Source organism: Pezoporus flaviventris, unplaced genomic scaffold (assembly GCF_033815535.1).
Source record: "Pezoporus flaviventris isolate CSIRO_AGI_PZ_B2104156 unplaced genomic scaffold, CSIRO_AGI_Pfla_v1 ptg000105l, whole genome shotgun sequence".
Classification (NCBI taxonomy): Eukaryota; Metazoa; Chordata; class Aves; order Psittaciformes; family Psittacidae; genus Pezoporus; species Pezoporus flaviventris.
Window position 1 is genome coordinate 374,175 of NW_026892653.1, and position 19,787 is coordinate 393,961.

General features: G+C 48.8%; 1 protein-coding gene across 3 annotated transcripts in view; it reads right to left on the bottom strand.

Annotated features, from left to right (window-relative positions):
- The window catches only part of ACSF3 (acyl-CoA synthetase family member 3), a 77,342-nt gene that overhangs the window by 32,005 nt on the left and 25,550 nt on the right, over positions 1–19,787 (bottom strand). For all 3 annotated transcript variants that reach the window (XM_061477372.1, XM_061477374.1, XM_061477373.1), the window contains 3 exons: positions 15,225–15,379; positions 14,595–14,740; positions 9,189–9,301 (listed from right to left, as the gene is read on the bottom strand). In XM_061477372.1, coding sequence (XP_061333356.1) covers positions 9,189–9,301; positions 14,595–14,740; positions 15,225–15,379 — 414 coding nt within the window. The remainder of the gene's footprint in view (positions 1–9,188; positions 9,302–14,594; positions 14,741–15,224; positions 15,380–19,787) is intronic.

Sequence of the window (19,787 nt, forward strand, 5' to 3'; positions counted from 1 at the left end):
AATAATAGAAGACAATAATTTATATGTGTGAGGTTTATGGAAGTGATGGAACCATCTTAGCAGTTCTCACAGAGTAATAACTTTTTTTCTGTCGGCTTTAAACATATCATTATACAACAAAGCCTGAAGAACGGCTCCACATCCCACTCTGCACCCCAGGGTCAAGCTACGGAGCCGGGATGCTCTGCCACACTCATGACCCCACTGCTGCTAAAGCTCACCTGCCATTTCTAGACATGCTCCTTCTCTCTCAAAAGACAACACATTCACCCCATCAGGATTTTGGTGGCCAGGAGAGCGCTGCAATACACCAAGGCTTTGCTCCAACACAGCATCCAAAAGCTCAGCCCCCCTGGCCTGGAGAAAGCATGGGAGCTTGAGAAGCCCAGACTCTGCTTCCAGACCAGGCAATCATGCTGCATCCAGGACTGGTGTGGTGGGTTGATGAGGGATGTAAGGATATGCTCACCTGCTTCCTAAAAGGAAGCTGGAGACCAATAATCCACTTGGCAGTGCCTTTTAATCACTGTCTCCCTGGGCCGTATTTGAGTGGATGTCCTAGAGGTGTGAGGCTTGCTAAAGCATTACCAAATTCCCAGGCAATCTGAACTCTCACGCACATTCATAATTAAAAATTCCCTGCTAAGTTGCATGGTTTTGTAAAAGCATTATCATTCCTCTGAGCTCCATGTCCTGCAGCATCCTGCAGAAGGGTAGCAGGAGGCAATTTAGACACAGAACAATTTTCCTCCTGCTGGAAAAAGGCAGATTTCTATTCCTCAGGGACACAGCATAGAGAGAGTGAAAAAAAAACCCCAACCAAACAAACCCTAAGCCCAGGCTGTAATCTACGAGGCCACATTTCACATCTGTTTTTGCAATGTTAACTTTTATAAAAGGGCTGGGAATAACACAATCAATTTACTTTTCATTTTGGAGGGTTATAAATTTAAAAGCAAGGCTGGCGCACAGTTGAGCTAGAACACTGAAACTCAGTTTCAAAAAACCTAACCCTCTACTTACAGTAAATGTTGCTCCACTGAAAACAAAAGTGAGTGTATATCTTTTTAGGCAGTACTGAGTTTTGAAAGTTAACAGACTGATTAACTCCAGATGATCTCAAAAGAACCACAGAAACAAAATACCAAGTTTGGGAAAGGTCAGTCCTCTCTGCTATTGTTCTACAGACAGAGAACTTCTTGATCTATATTAACACCATAAATTAGATGTGTAACACTGTTCCAGAAACACCAACAACTCTCTATGCTGCTGCTCTCATCCCTCTTGTTTGCAGGCTTCAGAAGATAATAAACAAGGCGAGATGTCAGCACATCTTCCCACTCCCTCAGCTCTCTTCATTAGAGAAAGGCTCCTGACGTGCCCTCACAACGCCTGCTCTGATTTGGTGCTCAGGGGCAGGCAGAGGACCAGGCAAGGATTCAATTAGTGGCCCACCTTCAGTTCGTTTTTCATAAGCCTCACTCAAAAGTTCAGGTCAGCAAGGCTGTGACGTGCTGTGACTACAGATGAACACACTGCCCGAGAAGCTCTAATTGCTTCCTTGTGCTAAGCCATCCCGTGGTGGCCAGCGCCTCCTCCCTTTGGCTGGAAGCACTCTAGGGCAGAGACTGTACCTTTTTCTTCTGGCCTCTGTGCTTTATCATCTCCCCAGTGTGTCCAGGCCTCTTTGGCAAACATCCCCAAGATGTGCTACAGCAGGAACAGCCTCTGCGACCCAGCAGAGGTCCAGCAAGCGTATCATGGGAGGAGGGAGGTTGTAAGCACATCTGGTTGAACCCACAGCTCAGAAGGACTCAGGTGTGCAAATATCAAGTAGAAACAAGAACCAGCGACTGGGCCGTCAGGAAAGCTGCTTTCATCCCATGTCTCACAATACCAAACATAAACAGCCCGGTCTCCCAGGCCCTCTTGGCACAAGCAAGGATACAGAAGGTTGAAGACCACGAGCAGCATGATTGATAGGACCATAGAGGGACGAACCTACTCACCCCTTGTCTCTCATGCTGACAGAACCAAGACTGCCAGTGTGGTGAAGGATACAGTAAGGTCACATATCCTAAATCTTCCCCCTGCTACAAGGAGGAATTAAAGCATAAAACAATAAAGAGATGAATAGAGATCTTGAGAGTGCTATGACAAAGGAAACACTTGTGGATAGAAGGTTCTTCTTGACAGATAAATTCAAATTCAATGTGCAAGGAAACAGTCTTCTGGGATCAAGGCTGCTCCCATGGTAAGAAAAGTTTTCAGCTGAGAAACAAGGGGACATGATGCTACCATGATCTCCTCCTCCTCTTTTCTACCAGGAAGAAATAAAATACAACTATGGCCCATAAAAAATCCCTAAATCAGAGAACAGACAGAAAGAAGGAAGGAGATATAAATACACATGAGAATGAGATACACTGAGTTGACTAAGGAACTGGATGTGATCAATGAGAAGCAGTTAAAATGTTTATACAATAATGAAAGCAGCCTGGGCAACAAAGTGGAGAAACTTGAATTATTTGGGCAGGTCACTGAGGAGATGAGAGGAACACAGTGAAACAGAAATCATAACTGGAATATATACGACTGCAGTGTCCAGCACTGTGAGTGCTTTGGAAGAGTTTCTGGAAGAAGCTGAGGCAAATGGAAAATAGGAAAAAATGCAGCATGAATTTACCAAAGATGGATTGTGCCAGAAAACCTGAAGACTGATGTCCCAGATAGAAGAAAAGTAGTAGACATAATCCAGGCTCCCTTCAACAACATAATCCCTATACTGCCTGCCTGGGAGGTGGCTACTGATGGGAGAGATTGTGTGGCTGAGGGGCAAGATTCCTGAGATGGGCAAAGATCCAGGTAGAGGTGATGAAGCCCAAAGCATCCCAATGAACCCCTGTGGTAGCCAGCCAGCCTTGTCAGCCAGCCAGCAACTCTCCATCACTCGAGTTTCACCCTAGGTTCCAAGTAACAGTCTGACCCAGAACCACTGACTTGCTGTCCTGAGGAAGTACCACACAGCACATCCTGCACCTACAGCAGCAAGCTGCTGATGGGAGATGGAACTGAGACACTGGAGTAAGGTTCACCATCCAGAGACCCACAGGAAGCAGCAGTACATGAGGTTGTGATGCAGCAGGGACAAAAATACGGATGAAAAACAAGAAAACAGATGAAAAATTGCACCATTGGGAGGAGATGTTCTAGAAGTATAGAAGCATTAAGGACAAACTGCTTTCAGTTGAGGTCTGATCCGGATAGAAAAGGAAGAACCCGGGGTGGCTGCTTGAGACAGCCAGAGACAGGACTCCCTGGCCCTGGTGCTCACATCCCTACCAGCATCCATACTTGTCCATTTCCAGGAATGCCTGGCACGTACCTATCTCTAGCCTCAGGAGCTACACATGGGATCATGGTACATTCACACCAATTGTTTAAAAATACCTGGATGGATGAGGAGGAGACAACCATGCATAAGGGGTACACGTGCAACAGCACCTCCATGCAGCATCTATCCAGAGAGGTGGACCCAAGTCCACAGCACCCACGGGCAGCAGCAAGGAAGCACCCAGGAAGCCTCCAAGACAACCCTGGCAGCTCAGTGATGAGTTCCCCACTGGGTTCTCTGGGGATCTGGGATGAACATGAGTGAGGTGGAGCCATTCTGGGCCCCTCCACAGGGGCATCAATGGCCAAGGCCTCCGGTCATAACAAAGGGTGATGGTGGCAGCTGCCCCCAATGCCGCAGCCCTGTGGAGGTGCTGGCAACCAGCAGCGAGCTGCTAGCAGATGGCAGGGACACAGGGGACATGGGGAGGAGGGGCCAGGAGATGCTGGTGGCTTTGGGAGGGGATGGCCGCAGCCGAGCCGGTTCCCGTCCAGGACGACAGCTTGCATATGGATAAACAACGAGCTAATTACAACCTTTGGAGGGTGGGGGAGAGAAAAACCCATGGCTGCAGCGTCCTCCTGCTGCCAGCTCCTGCAACCCATACGTCCCACACGGCTCCCTTTGCAGCCTCAGCACGAGAAAATTACTCACCATAAAAGCCCTGGCTAGAGCACTGCATTAGATACAGCTGTGAAACCATTTATCTATTGATAGACCCCTATTGTCAAGGACTGAGGTTTGGCTTTCGTGCGAGTGAGCAATTTGGAAAAAAAACAGAAGAAAAAAAATAAAACCCAACAAAAATGACAACCCAAAAAAACCCCTACCAACCAACAAACAAACAAATAAAGAAGGAGAGAGACAATACCCGACAGCTTGCAGGGTTTCCAGGCCTCTGCCAGCTGGGAAGCTAAGCGTATGAAATATGCATTGCACTGAACAAAGCAAACTGAAACATTCAGCGCTGGAGAGCTGTAACCCTTTCCTGTGCGCTGGAGTCAGGCATGGGAGAGTGAGATCCCGGGCTGCCAAAAAGTTAAGGAGAAAAAAGACCAGGAGAAAAAGCATCCAGGGCTCTGGGTGAGGATTACTGAGCCTGCCTGTATGGTCAGATGGACTCAACAGGCAGCTGCTTAAGGCAGGTTAAAAGTTTAGGGGCTGCTTTGGATGCGAGCGGCTACAGGAGCAATAGACTCAAAGCAGACAAAGCTCCTGCTGTCCCCTGACATCCGCTTCCACAACTCTGCTCCCCAGGGATGTATGGGAGGAGAAGCACTTCTCCAAGCACTCAGAGGACAGCATCTCTTCAGAGGACCACGTTCTGTGTCACCACACTCCTGCAGAGGGAGAGGTGGAGGATGCTGTGTCAGGGTGCAAGCACTGCAACTCCAATGGGGATTGACACCTCCTGCCCCACCAAGGTGGCCCTGTCCCACAGCGTGTTGCAGAGCATCCTTGGCTGGGAACAGACCGTGCAGTGAGGGGATCTCATCAGGCTGGAGCACCTTTTGGTGTTGGCAGTGATGGTGCAGCTTCAAGCAGGGCACAGCTGACAGCCTCATGGCTTATGGGTCTGTGTCAGCTCAGGAAACCAGCTCACGGCCCAGGGTGCAGCAATAACTACAGAAGCAGCACAAGAGCCAGCTAGAAAATCTGTGCAAACTGGATGCAATGGAGCACAAGGCTCATGAGAGCTGCAAGATCGAAGGGCTGGAGCACACGCATGAAAGGAATCCAGCACTCTAATCAAGGGGTGGGAGAAAATGAAGGGAAGAACAGAGATCCAGCAAACTTTCAGCTAAGTAGATTATTGATCTTCAGGGTGTGCCAGAAACCAGCTTTGCAAATTACAGCAGTCCCCTGCTGCAAGCTCAGGCAGTTACCGGATGGCAAAGCAGAAACGCTTCCTACCTCCCCGCTCCCACCACCCACAGCCTTCCTCTGCCACCACCACGATGCTGCCGAGCTCCTGTTTGCATCTCACTGCAGCAGGACGTGCAAATGTGTCTAAAGGGTGACAGTGTGAAAGGAAACGGAGCAATGCCCCAGCACCTAATGGGAGAGACAGTGTTAGTGGGGAAGAAACAGCTCGGGCAAAGTCTGTTGTCTGCTGTTGTCAGGATGGAGCAGAAGGCAGAAACCTCAGCCCAACGCGAGCCAGGAAGGCAGTGACCTTGCAAGGCTCCATACAGCAAATGATTTCCTTGGCAAAGGCAGGTGCTCTTTCTGCTCACAGCCAGGGTTTCTGCACCGTGGAGCTGAGGTGTGAACGCCTCACAGATTGCCCTGACAATGCGCCTAACCCGCCGGCACCGAGATCACCTGCAAGCAGGAGCTGAGAGCCTGGTGAGAAGAGATGGCTTGCAGCCCAGCTCCTACTGGGGTGCTCAGCATCCCACCAGATCTGCCACACCATGTCCTACATGCCGCCAGGCACAGCCCCACGTCCCCACCGTGGCCAGGACCAGCTCTGGGGTGGCAGTTTCATTATTATCTGTGCAGTGGCACAGATGTGCGCCGCGCTTTCTGTGTACAGAGAGAGATCCCTGCCCTGAAAGTTGTGTAACTGAAGCAGACGGCAGGCGCTGCCTGTGCCGGCCCTGCTGCCGGGAGGTGTTTATTTCCAGCAATCCATTACGTGACATTTGGGACTTTTTCACAGTATCAATGCCAGAACAGAGAGAAATGCCCAGAGCAGCGATGAGGCTGCAGATGCTCATATCAAACACAGGCAGAGCGGGCGCTGAGTGGGCTGTGTGCTTTCTGCACCGGCTTCACCATTGCTGTCCTTCCACACGGACCCCGCTGCCTTTGCCAGGACCACACCAGAGACCTACTTAGATGCTGTAAGCCTCAGAGCCCTCCTGCAAGGGAGGTGAGGCCAAATACGTGTGTCCCTCCTCATAAGAGGCATGGAAAAGGCCATGTCCAGTGGCACGACCAAGGCAGGGAACACCGACAAGGTATTCTCATCCTGGGGACAGCCCCTTCACCATGGAGGAGCTGATCTGAAACAGAGCCAAACCTTTCCTTGCCTGGTGGAGCATGATGAGCATTGGGCCTGTCAGATCCTCCTTGTTTTAAATAAATTCCACTGACGTACTCTCTTCTGACATAAATTATTAACCAAGCATGATGCACAGAGTGTGCCAGCAGCAGCATCTCAGGGCAGGAACAGGCAGCAGGTGAGGCTTTCTGCCTGCAACCACAGGTGTGAATCAGTGAAATGACACTGTCACTGGGACAAGAGGTATGCCACCACGGATGCCACCTGCCCATGCAATGGAAAGTCACACTCCATACACAGACCAGACAGAAGCCAAACTCCTGGCATCCCCATGCATCCATCTGTGCCAAGACACACTAAGAGCAGGGACCGTTTTTCCCACTTTGTCACAGCCCTTTTGACAGTCCCAAGGACAGAGGCAGCAGATCCACTCTGCTCCTGGATGTCCTGGAGCAACACAGGAGCCACTGTCACCTAGTGTCACTCAGAGCAGATGGGACCGTTTCTCTCCCTCAGCCTGCAGAAACTCTCAGTTAAGCTGGGACAAGGGGCGAGATGGGCTCAGAGAGGGACCAACCCCTCAGCCAACAACCAGAGGCAAACTCTACCACCTCCCACACCCTCCATGGGTGATATCTTGAGAATTCACCAGAACATTCATAAAATCCCCAAGGGATAGCCTGACGGAAAGTCAGCCGTCAGCCAGGGGCACGGGGCCAACACACCAGTGCTGATGGGAGCCCCTGGGAGCACCATGAGGCATTGCTATGGAACTCAGCGGCCCGCACTGGGGGCTGAGGAGTGTATGTGACAAATGGATGGGATAAAAGGGCAATTCCTCTATCCCAAATATGAACTCAATCAGCCTGAAGCCAGAGGAAATAGTTACGTAGGTCTCAGCCGTCAGAAACCTCAGAGGGTGGTGGGCTTCCAGCACCAGACACAGGTCATCTGGGCTCCCCTTCTTCTCTGGTCACTCAATACAAACAGAAGGAAGGGGAAGGAGTATTGAGCAGACAAAAAAAAAAAAAAAAAATTAGGGTTTTTTTCCTCTTATAATTCAGAATAATAACAAACATCCACATTTCATCCTGGAAGTAGCTGCACTATGGGGATTCTTGTGTCTAAGACCCAATTCGTAAAGAGCTCACGGATCCCTTAGGGTAAAAAAAGCATTACAGGATCATTATTAAAATGGACACATTCTATTTCATGTCTCAGTTCCACACAAGTGGAAAAAAAAAAAAAAAGGCCAAAAGCTAACTCCAGGATGAGGGGACAAAACCATGAGACGTAACACTCATCCACTGAAGTGATATAAACAGGAAGCAGCTTCCTATGTGTTGAGTGCTGCACCAGGGCAGCCACCCCAGGTCTCCTGCTTTGCTCACTGTCCAGCTACACCACAATCCCTGGCCAGAGCAGTCCCTCTCAGCTCTCCCCTGGGCTCATTTTGTACGTCTGGGGTGGGATGCAGTGCTCTGTTTTGGCATCAGGACACAAAAGGCAACCTGCTGCAGCCTGACCACAATGCACATGGGGCTGCTTGTGGTCCCGCTAGCTCCTCCAGCTGCCAGCACAGATAACCTAGAGGAAAAACGGCTTTCTTCAGCCTTTCACCAGTACTTAACATCAGCAGCATCTCTGGTATTCCCTGCTGCAGACCAGGAAGCTCCTTTTGAACCCTTGGCATGTCCGTTGCTAGATGATGAAGCTATTTCCCCAGAGGAATGAGTGAAGCCACATATTTCAGGTTGAATCTCACGCCTGTCTGTCTCCCACCCACACGGTGCACACAACTGCTGGAGCAATTTCTCTCACGCATACAACATCCATCTACTCAGCTGAGCCTGTACATCACCTGGCTATTGATCTGCCAGAGGCAACATGACCTGCACCGCAATGAGGGTGCAAAGGAGATGTGGCAGGAATGCAGACCTTGCTCAGCCATTTCTGTGGGGAGAGAAAGGGGCTGAGGCAGCAGGATACCCTGGATGTTGGGCTGGGGGCTGCTTCTGCAGCAGGGAACACACAGCACCCCAACACAGGGACAGTTCATAGGGAAAAGGGCTCAACTGCTTCATCATCATGGACATCTGGGACAGCAGAACTGCTGGTGCAGATATCACGTGGCTGTTGGAGCTCGGTATGCAGCTGGACCTTCATGGAAACCTGATGAGTTCCCCCCTCATCTGTTTTGAAATGAATGCAACCCCCAAGGCCACCAGTCCTGCCCTTCCAACTCTCACTGCTAACCCCCTGACCAAACCCAGTGAAATAAACACAGGGTTAGAAATCACTCATCCTCTCCTCCAGACTGCAGATATTTAGTGACTCTTTGAAGCAGAGTAGGGTTCACCTGAATTCCCTTCTATGCCTTGTTTTTACCTTCTGCAGTAGATTTCAACTTTTTGTCCTGCCTTTCAAAGGCCAGAAACTGCTTAACTCATCACCTTCCTCCAGGGCATCAACAGCCTCAGCAGATACAATATCATCTTATCCCATAGCCCTTGTACCACAGCCTTCACCTCCCACTCCCACGCAGAGGGTGTTATTCTCTCAGATGTTGTTCATCTATGCAGCAAGGACCACACTTGTGCAGTCTGCAAACTAACAGGGCTATAGTAACACAAAGAAGAACACAAAAAAAGAGACATTCTAAAAGCATCACCAAGTTCCTGGGAGTAACAGCAGTGCAAGCTTCAGTCCTTGAGGCTTCAAAGAGCTGGGGAGGAGAGAACTCATGAGACAAGCGAAGCAGTAGAGAACATGGATGAGCACTACCTGTGTGCTGTCTTCATCTCCCTGAGCATGGATGGCATAGGAACGAGCACCACTCTTCAAGGTCTCAGTGACAATGCGCACTTCTACCCCTGGCAGCGGGGTGCCCACAGAACCTATGAAGGAAAACAGCAGTGAAACAGTGGACAGCCTCTGGGAAACAACAAAATCAAGGATGCAAAAGAGCAGCTGCTCGTCTATCAATGGCATCTGCAGACTGTGCTGGCACTAAAGAACTTCCTAGCAGGGGGTTATCCTTCAGGAAGGCTTCGATCACATCATATGTCTGCATGCAAATGTCACTGCAGTGCAACACGCCGTTGTTCGCTGAGCAGGCAGTGTTGGAAATGCCTAGGAAAACAAATGTGTCTCCAGCCCTGAGCAGTCTCTCTTGGCCGGTCTTTGAAGACATCAGCACAGCTTCGTAGCCCAATAATGAAGCTGTCTTTTTGTAAAGAAAAAAAAAAAAAGGCACCATGAAACCTACACAAAGACGTGAAAAGAAAGAGCACAATGATTACTACAGTGGCTCACTGCTTCTCTAAAGCCTGGATTTGACAGAAAAGGCAAAGGCTTAACAGTGTGAGAATTGCAAGGGATTATCTCAGTTTTATGAGACATCAATACACTGTATATAAAACATCACAGGAGAAAAGCAGAGATCAAAACCACATCATTCTTCCACAGGTTTCAATTTTCAAAGCCAGGGAATCTGACACAGTGTCATGAACAACTGCTTTTAAGCTCCAAGCTGGTTCTGCTGACCTAGAGCTCCCCAACCTGCAGTTTGCAGCATTCCCACCCTTTGGTTTAGTGCATGCTTTTCTTGGTGAGCATCTGAAAGCACAGAGGACAGGACAGTTTTGTTCTTGTGACTTTTGTCTCATGAGAGGCTCAAGGCCCAGCATCAACCAGGAGTTGAGGGCATCTGCTGGCTCAGCAGGTTTCCCTCTGCATCTCAACAGCATGAAACCACTCTCAGTGCAAGATGAGAACCATGACTTTCATCCCCTGTGACTGGGGAGAGAGACATGGGCACAGAGCTACCTAGGGCTCTAGAGGACTGCATAAATCTGAGCTTAAATCAGTAAGAGATCTCTCTATTTTAAGAGATGATCAATTCCCCCCCCGGAGAGCCTCAAGCTGATGATGCTTTCTAAGTCAGCTAGGCTTGACATTGCAAAGTCCTTAGACCAAGGTGTGCAGGACCTGAAGCTCAGTATTGTCTTCCCCTTGTCATCTGTATCTGAGGCATTTGGGTTCAAGTGGCATTTTCCCTATCCTGGCCTCATTCTCCTGCTCAAGCCCTGGAGATGTGGTATCTGTGACATCATGATTTTGTTTGCTACATTGGTCAGTTGCCATGGAAATAGATATGTCATCGTAGCCCAGATTTATGGCATCCCTGCAGGATCAGCTAAGAGCAGATGGGCTATGAGGGAGTGAGATTTTATTGCAGTGAAACTACCCGAACAATTAGCAAATCTGGCAAGAAATAAACAGAAAGCGACGTGGCAGTTCTGCGATGCGTGTCTGTTCAGCTTGAAATTGCCTTCGGCATTCAGGTCACCCAACATGCATCCAGGTCCTTCTCTTACGACAAGCATCACTTGGGCTGCTCTTATTCCATGGGCAGACACTGCCAGGAGTCAGAGACAGAGGACTGCAGCACGGTGAGGAAGAAGCATGAGCCAGAAGAAATGCCTTGAGGTACCCTGCCAAGGTCTTTATGTATTTTAAACAGTCTGGTACCTGCCATGGTAAGCTCCAGGATGATTCAAAGCATGTAACAATGCACAGAAAACACCCTCAATGTTTGCATGCCAAGCTTATGAAGCCACCTTCTAGATTTCTATGGGAATATTTTCTCCAGTGCGAAAAATGCCTTGTGTGAACAGCCTCCAACCTACCTGGGACACGTGGCAAGGGACAGCAGGGAGATGCTGCAAAGTCAGTCTCATAACGCTCATGGAGTGAGCAGTAACCAGTGCAACGAACCACCATGGGCTCTCACAGACTTGCCATCTCTGCAAGCTTTCAAATCAAGATCGGATGGATGCTTTCCTGGAAGATGCTTCTTCCCTGTATGGAAGCTACTGACCTCAATGAAGGAATGTGACTGATTCACAGGCAATAGGACTCAATGACTAGTGCCCACTTCCAGTCTCAGTCTTTGAGAATGAAATATAAAAGATTAGCTGAGTGCTGCCAAAGCTGAAGACACAGAGAAGGCAACATGTCCCCCTCACAGTGTTTCAGATCACAGTTACAAATACAGCTCCATCAACTTATTTTCTACTTGGCTAATGTAAAACTAACACATAGAGTAAGTCCCTCATAGAGAGCTGCCTCCTTGTATTCAGTCTGGAAAAGGCTTTCTGATATTTAGGAAAAATACAAACCTGGAAACCAACATCTGCAAAGGCTGAAAATGCCCACAACATTGATTACAGCTACATGAACCCAAGAGCGTTAATAAAAGTCATGCAAAAACAATGACTAGAGCTTCTCAGATATCAAGATACATGCCATGCAGACTTCAACAAGTCACCAGAAGGTTGAGCCTGTTCCCTAAGGAACAACACTGGAAGTCTTAGCTTCACCCAGACTGCAGTCTACAGGTGATCAGAGGGGGTCTACACTCAGCACTCACTTCCTTTAGTCCCCAGCCATGATCCCAAGGGGAAACTGGGAAGAAATCCCTGCTCTTTCCCCTCTCTCTCCCTCCCAGCTATCTCCAATTTGAATGTTAAGAAATGCTGGCAGCATGCCTGTGGTGTCAGCTCAGCCGACACCAGCCAGGCTGCAGTCAGGAAGGAGTGACACTATTATTCTTTCACCAGTTCTCCTCTGTTTAAAAAAGTTGTCAGCTCTTCCCAGATAAATTTAATTGGCCCTGCAGTCTGTGTCCTTCGGTATCTGGTTACCTCGATGCTGTTATGTGCAGTGGTGTCCTGGGAGAATTGAAACAGGCCAACGATAAGGCACTCAACGATCTCACTGTCAACAATACACGGAGTCCCCGCTGTAGGAGCTATTAGCTGCCTCTGATCTAAACCTCCAATTAAAGTGGTGATTAGGCCCAGTGAGGCATTCTCCATCCATGAATTATTCATCTCCCTTCACAGTAACAGCACCAGGGGGATTAGAATGAGAGCTGGTGAAAACAGAGGCATTTTAAACAGGGTTTTAACCATATACAAGCAAACATTTATCTTTCAAATCTTTCATCTTTTCTTCTTCTGGAAATTAAAGCTCACGACCCTTCAGACCTGTGCTGTGGGTGGATAATGATGCCACACTGCCAGACACCAGTGGTGACATGGGCAGGCTCCAAGGACTCAACTCTTCCCCAGCCACACCAAGTGGGTGGAAGAAGGCAAGGGAAGCCTCAGGACCTCTCCTCAGAGGCTCATGAAGCAGTAGAGAAGGATGTGTGCTGCTTCCATTGCAGGAGAAATCCCCTGGCAAGTGTGAGGATTCCTGGAGTTACCTGCAGGGTAAAATGCCATGCCTGTGGTGCTCCTTTTTCAAAATACAGCTAGTAATTGCTCTGGCCAGGCTGCAGGTCTGAGGTCACCTCTGCCTAGCACCTATCAGTGCCATCTGAGGCCTTTTCTCCAGACACTTAACTCCTCCTCCTACCCATTCTCTGCTCCCAGCCCATCATTGCATTTGACTCTCAGTTGACTCTCTTGCACTGGACACTCTGTGCTACCTGGTGACCTTACATCCCAGCCTCTAATGGGGTAGTATATCAAAAGCTTTTTCAAGGCTCCAGTAAATGATGTCTCAGCTTCACCCATCTGCTTCCCAGCTGACACTTTCTGAAATAAATTAATCAAGCCTATTCAATTATAGACTTCTTTCTGGAAGGTCTCTCACTGATTCACACCTTTGTGAGATGCTCCTCTCCCTCCCCTTAGGGCTGCAGCATCCCCTAGACAGTGGCTGGAATGACAGTCAGACAGCCATTACCCACAGGCCCTCTGCTTGTAGCTGCATGAGAGGATTTGTTCCCACCTCCTCTGCAGACCCTGGTGCCCTCAGGGATTCTGCCCCAGCTCTGCCACCCAGCTCTGAAACAGAAGCTGCCTTTCTGAGTGTCAGCATCTGTCTTGACTATGTTACTTTCAGTCTTACTTCTTTTCTCCTCTTGTCTCCTGGGAAATTTCTAGAGCCTCCACTCATTTCTCCTCCTGAAGGCGAATGAAAAGCAAATATAACCATGGCATACAGACATTCAAATGATCTCTGCACCATCAGATGGTGCATGGGGCATACGGAGAGCTCGAGCTCATGCAGGTGAGAATTTTGTTTCCCTGCCTGCTTCTCTCTCCTGCCTGCAGCACTGGGGCTTCTGAAGGAAGGGAAGACTGGCTGAGCTGGGATAGGGGAATGACAGTTACTCTGCAAAAGTAAACTAGAGATTGTATTTCACACTAGCCCTGACCTGTTCTCAAGATGAGGAGCCAGTGTGGGGCAGCTATAGCTTCTCATCCTGTGCAATCTCTGCAGGGGCACAGCCTCTGCATCCCATGGGGTGCTGTGGGGAGCCACGATGCCCTGGACAGCCCCCTGGGTAGCACTGATCCCCCAAGACACTGGAAACCAAGATGATGCATATGGTACCATGCATATGCAGACAGTGTGTGGGGAGAAGGTGGCATAGTGGTGGGCTGGGTTGCTTGGCAGACAGATGGCCACGTTTTTAACCAAAGGGAGGGTGGGGGCATTTCATATTTTGAATGTTTCAGATCAATTTCTGGGTAGGTTACATAAAGTACAGATATTGAGAGGAGGCATGAAGTGTAGCTAAGAGAAGTGAGGGAAGACAAGGAGAGAACAGAACCACAGTGTACAACGAGGTGTGACAAGTTCTAATTCCTGAAGAGCCAAGAAACATGCACTAAAATAAGAGTGAGCAGACATCCTATTTTAAGTATTCAGTACTGATCAGTTGGACAAGAACTGTTTTGTGGAGAACCCTGTGTCAACACCACACATAAATACAACCCCAAAGAGCAGGAGCCGATGATGCAGTCCCATCACAGTGCTTGAGCTTGCTAAGACTTTGGGAATAATAAAGCATCAATATGGCCTCTGCCTCCTGGATAGAACCAGGCTGGCTGCTCAGGTCAGCATACACCACTGCAAGCTCTGCACACACAGCTTTGCCAATCCACCATGATCAGTGATCCCAGGGAAACCCATCAGCTACTACCCATGCACCCCTATCCCCTACCTGGCTTCCCAAGGCCAATTCCCCTACCATCATCATTCCTACTGTAGCCTGCTCCTCAAACATGACAAATGGTGATTAGGTATTTATTCTCTGTGATGAAAAAAGACAAGAATACTTCACAGCCAAATGCCTCCAAACAATGTGCACTCTCTAGAGACTCCTACCTGGGACACGGACTCCATGCAAAGGGTTAGAAAGCGCCATCCCAATTTCAGTCATCCCATACCTCTCCAGCAATGTGTGCCCAGTGATGCTCTTCCACTTCTCCAGGACAGGCACAGGCAGGGCTGCTGAGCCTGAAACCATTAACCTGAGCAAGGAAACTCATGTAAGAAAGTATTCAAGATTACCTGTGCTCTGGGGGATTGCAGTCTAACACAGGGTTACATATAGTCTGCTCCTGCATAAAATCTTAAGACAGAAGCCCTCGAAACCTTTTAACCAGTAGCAAAGATGTTCCTCAGAAGAAGATTCTCTGTCTGATATTGGTTTTATGTTAAGATAGGACAGACTCCTAAAAGAGATACTGCAGTACAAGCTTGGGTTGCAGCACAAAGTCCTCAGTCTTGTGTTATGTAGGGTGACACATATAATGAGCACACAGACCCCTTCTGGCTTTACCATGCAAGAGTGGCTTATAATTAAATAACGTCACCCTTGTCCTTGTCAAAGAGACACTAAAGCACAACAGCCAGCACTGCAGAGAGGTGATACTGAAAAGCAAACTCATCAGATCCACCATGGAGACAGCCAGCCACCAGCAGCCCCTGCCCACAGGGGCATTGCTCACCTACCTGATGTTCTCTTGGCAAAAGGCACGCACAAAATCCTGCACTTGTGGCTGAGAGAAATGATTGTCGTAGTACTCTATCAGCTTGACATAGATAGAGGGCACTGCCATGAAGACACTGATTCGGGGAGCTTGAGAGCTTAGAAGCTTCTTCCAAACCTAGAAAGGAAGGGAATATACATGTATAAAAATACACCTCAATGTAGAGATTAGAGGGAAGTGACCGTCAGCGCTGTCAGTGACTCCTCAGCACCTCTGAAGAGGTTCATAAGTGAGGACTCTGCAAATGCTTCACAGGGCAGTGAGCTCCACCACTGCTCCTTCATACGGTGCAAGGGGATGCTGAGGTACAGGAACACAAGAGGCTTGTCCAAAACAAAGCCACCCTAGGCTGCTCACAAACAGTCAAACCTCTGCTGTCTGAGACTTCTGGAAAGCACAAACAACAGGAAGCCCGTTGTGTGCACCTGATCCATGCCCAAAACAATGGCTCCCAACCTTCATCATGCCCTTACTGCCCAAAGCACAATATTCAACTCTCTCATCCCACCAGCAGATCACCCATCTGCTTTCACGCACAATGAGCACTAGATGATGGAAATGGCATTTTTCTGTACAACCAAGAATTTGCTCACAAAGACTTAAACTTATGGTAGAATTAGTTAATTCCCTTAATATGCACAGCTCTTCAAAAGGCTACACAAAGCCACCAGCTTATCCAAGCACGCAGCTATTCTTTGGGAAGACACTAAGCCACATCTGAAGAACACAAGAGAGTTAGGATCCCACAGACTCAAACCTTTAAGGGAGAAATGCTTTTAAGAGAAATGGCAGGGCTGGGAAGAGAGAGATCATGCACTGGAACTGGGAGTGAGACTCCACTGCAATGAAAATGGTCATCTTCTGATGAGTTGGTGCAGAGAGGCATGCCCTCAGCAAGCTCAGATCACCCATCAGAAACTGCAGGTAAAGCATCTACAGGCAGGAGACAGCAGTTATCCAGGAGGGCCACCACACCAAGCACACTCTTCCCAAGAGGAATGGCTCCTGTGGGACAGATGTTTTCCAGCTGTAACTCCTGCTAACCTGTGGGAACTACAAATGGAGGCAAATTCCAGGAGCCAGCTCTGCTGGCGGAAGGGTGAAGACAAAGTGAACCTGGCTGCTGCCCTGGCCAAGCATCCCCACCTGGGAGCAGTTAGCAGTGGGTGAGAGACATAAATACTGCAACTGGGCCCATTCCTTCCACACCTCCCCACTCAGCTCCCTAGGTGAGCTCTTCCCAAGACAGGAACAAAACAAAACCATCAATAAATAAAAGGCTACAGTGACAGCCACCTCCTTCCTTTCACTCTGGCCCATGCCCCGTTGTTGACAAATGTATTTCCTAACAGCTCCTGACAATGTGCCGCCTCTCCCCTCCCTGCCCGTGCATGCTCAGCTGCACAAAGGCATGTGTGACCACGAGAAAAGGCAGGAATTGATTGAAGGTGAACAAGTGATTCTCCTTCATGCTGTCATTCTGCCCCCTTTCCCTCCGTCCTTCTCACTCAGGCTCCATTTCATTACTTTCTACTTGGTTGCGCCAGTGCCGCCTCCTCCTGCGTCTCTCACTCCACTGCTTCAGAACAATCAACTCCTAAAAAACACCACCACCACCATGTTGTTATTCTTAATAGAGCAGGACACATCCAACAAAGGCACCAGCCCACCAAACAGAAGGGAGTTGATGCTACCACCCAGCCCGGAGATGGTCCTCAATGGTGTGAGACAAATACACAAGGTGGAAATCACCCGGAGACACTGGGAGCTAGGACATGAGTGCTACAAGATCCCCTTAGCATCAGGGAAAGCAGAGGAGGAACATGACTTGCCTGGACCAATGGGTGAGATGCCTAGAGAGAGAATATCACACTCCCTTGCAGAAACCTCACCTACCAGCATGATAAAACAAGCTGGAACAGGCATAACTGCATTTAAGAAGGATCTAACCCTACCATACTTTTCCCAGCCTCTATAGAATCATAGAATCTTTTAGGCTGGAAAAGACCTTTAAGATCATCAAGTCCACCCATTAACCCCACACTGCCAACTCCACCACTAAACCATGTGTGATCCATGATTAAGGCTCAAGCGAAGCTACTCCTAGGGGACTACATAGGGACCATCACTCTTCAGACACAGTTCCCCAAAGATCCTTTTCTCTTCAGTCCCCAAGTATCTTTCCCACTTGAGGCAGCAGAACGGACAAGGACCTTTTCCAATGCCAGTGGTGATATACATGGATCTACTCTCCTCAGCCTGGTGCTCCTGAGAGCCATTGCCTTGGGCATGCAGAGATGTATGACAGCAAGCAGGGAGCAGAATTGTGCTGGAAGAATTGAAGGGAGACAGATGCTCAGAGCTGTTTGACCCCGGCTGCGTGCTTTTTGTTTTGGCCTTCACAAGTCCAGAGCAGCTGTTGGGAGCAGAGGCAGACTTCCAGTCTGTCCATGCAGCAGTTATTTTCACATGGATTTGGATCTGAAAAATGCCAAACCAATCACTCCAAAACACAGCGGATGTCTCTCGCACCCCAGAGCCCCGTCCTCACACGCCTGCTCAACTCCTGCTCTAGATAAAACCCTCACTACCACCACTCCAAACACAGGGGCAGCTTTTTCTGTGTCAGCCCGACTCGCCCCAGCAACAGCCCCTTCCTGAAGATAAGCAGCTGCCTTTGGATTTGTGCCACCAGCTGCCGGGGCGATGTGCTGACAGCCAAACATCTCCACCTGCTCCGCTCCTGCTCAGCCAAATCTGGATCTTACCCATGTGTTTTAACAGTGTTAAGCACCGAGCTGTGGTACAAAGCTGGCAGCCCCAGGCTCTCCGCAGCCCCTGAGCTGTCCGGAGGGCTTGTAACTGCCTAGCCAGCTGTGACAGCTATTTCTGTTTTATAACTATAACTTCACGGTTTCAGAGAAGGATCTGGGAAAGTCTCGTTACCTGGGACTAATCAATCAATCCTGGGGCTCGGACAGGCTCATAGCAAGAGGCCAGCTTTGCCCTTCTAGCACACAGCATCCTCTGACACTGTCAGGCTTAGAACAGCACAATCAATCTCCCCCTTCTGTTATCCCATGTGTCACCGTCACCACATCAATTACATGTGGTATTGGCAGCCCATCATTTCATTTTATTTTGCTCACCTCATACCTCAGTGCTCCAAGTGCTTTTAAAAAGCTATGGATTCTGGAAGCAAACACAGCATTGCATGCCAGGGCTGCCAGACTTTGCACCAAGCACTCACCGGACACAAGGGAAGCTCCAGTACTCCAATGGAATGTTCAGGAGATGGACCAACATTCCTTTTAAGGGTTAGGAACAAAAAGTTTCTAATTGGAAGAAAGCAAGAATAGGAACAGCTTCCTACCAGCAATAACAGCAGCAAAAGGCCAGGGCAGGCTTACAGGACAGGGCTGCCTGAGCCAGCAAAAGAAGTGGGAGACTTTCTGTTCCCAAGAGCCTTCCCATCATCCCAACATTCCTGATTTTCTCCCCCTCCCACTGCATAAAAGCGTATCTGGGCAATTCCAAGGACTGGCCAGTGAGTTTTTTGCCATCAGTAAATGAAAAAAAAGGAGAAAATTACACCAGTGGGTACAAAACAACCCCAGTGAGACACAGCTTAGGATTTTTCCCACGTATTCCTTCCAGCGCACAAACAGCATGATGGTGAACAAGGACGCAGGAACACGGCAGCTGCTCCAAAACATGGTCACTCCATACAGCAACCTTCCCAATCAGCCTCCAGATCTGCTGAGGTGGCCTGAAGCAACAGATGTGAGTGCAGAGGAGAAAAGGGAGATGCACAGTGCTATGAACTAGACAAAAAACACCAAATCTACCAACACCTGTGCATCTTCTAACGCAAAGAAAGAAGATGGCAACAACCATTTGTACACTAAAACCTGCAAGACTTTGCCTGATACAGGACTCCCAGAAGCAGCCAGAAGAGATGCAGACAAAAGCTGAAAAGGAAGTGAAAGTCCAGCATAGATTTTCCCATCAGACCACAAGCCGATAATAGACAGCCCGTGCTGCTGCCTCTATTGACAGCTACAACAGCTCCTCTCTTCTATAAAATTATTGTATCATTTTCACTTGTTATTGAATTTTTTAAAGCCTTTTCAAAACTAACAATACCCCTAATGCAAGGTTAAATCATCCCTTTACTTCCCTTTTGATCAGGAGATGGGTTTGTGTTTTACATTGATCGCTGCCATGTGGGTGGCACCACAAGTGAGGAAAAGGGCTGCCTGCAATTTTTAGAGTGTCTGTGAGAGCAACAGGCAGTAACACAGCTGCAATCAAACCAGCTCCTTGCTCGGTGAGACCCTGTGCCTAACACTGAGGTCAGAAAGCTCCTGTAACTCTACAGGAGCACCAAAGGGATGCCAGTTTATCCCCAACAAAGGCAGATGGGCACGGCATGAGATGGGAGAGCATCAAGGGGAGAGCTCTGCTCTCTCCTAAGGATTGAGCCACGGATATTTGGTGAGCAATACACAGAGAATCATTCTTC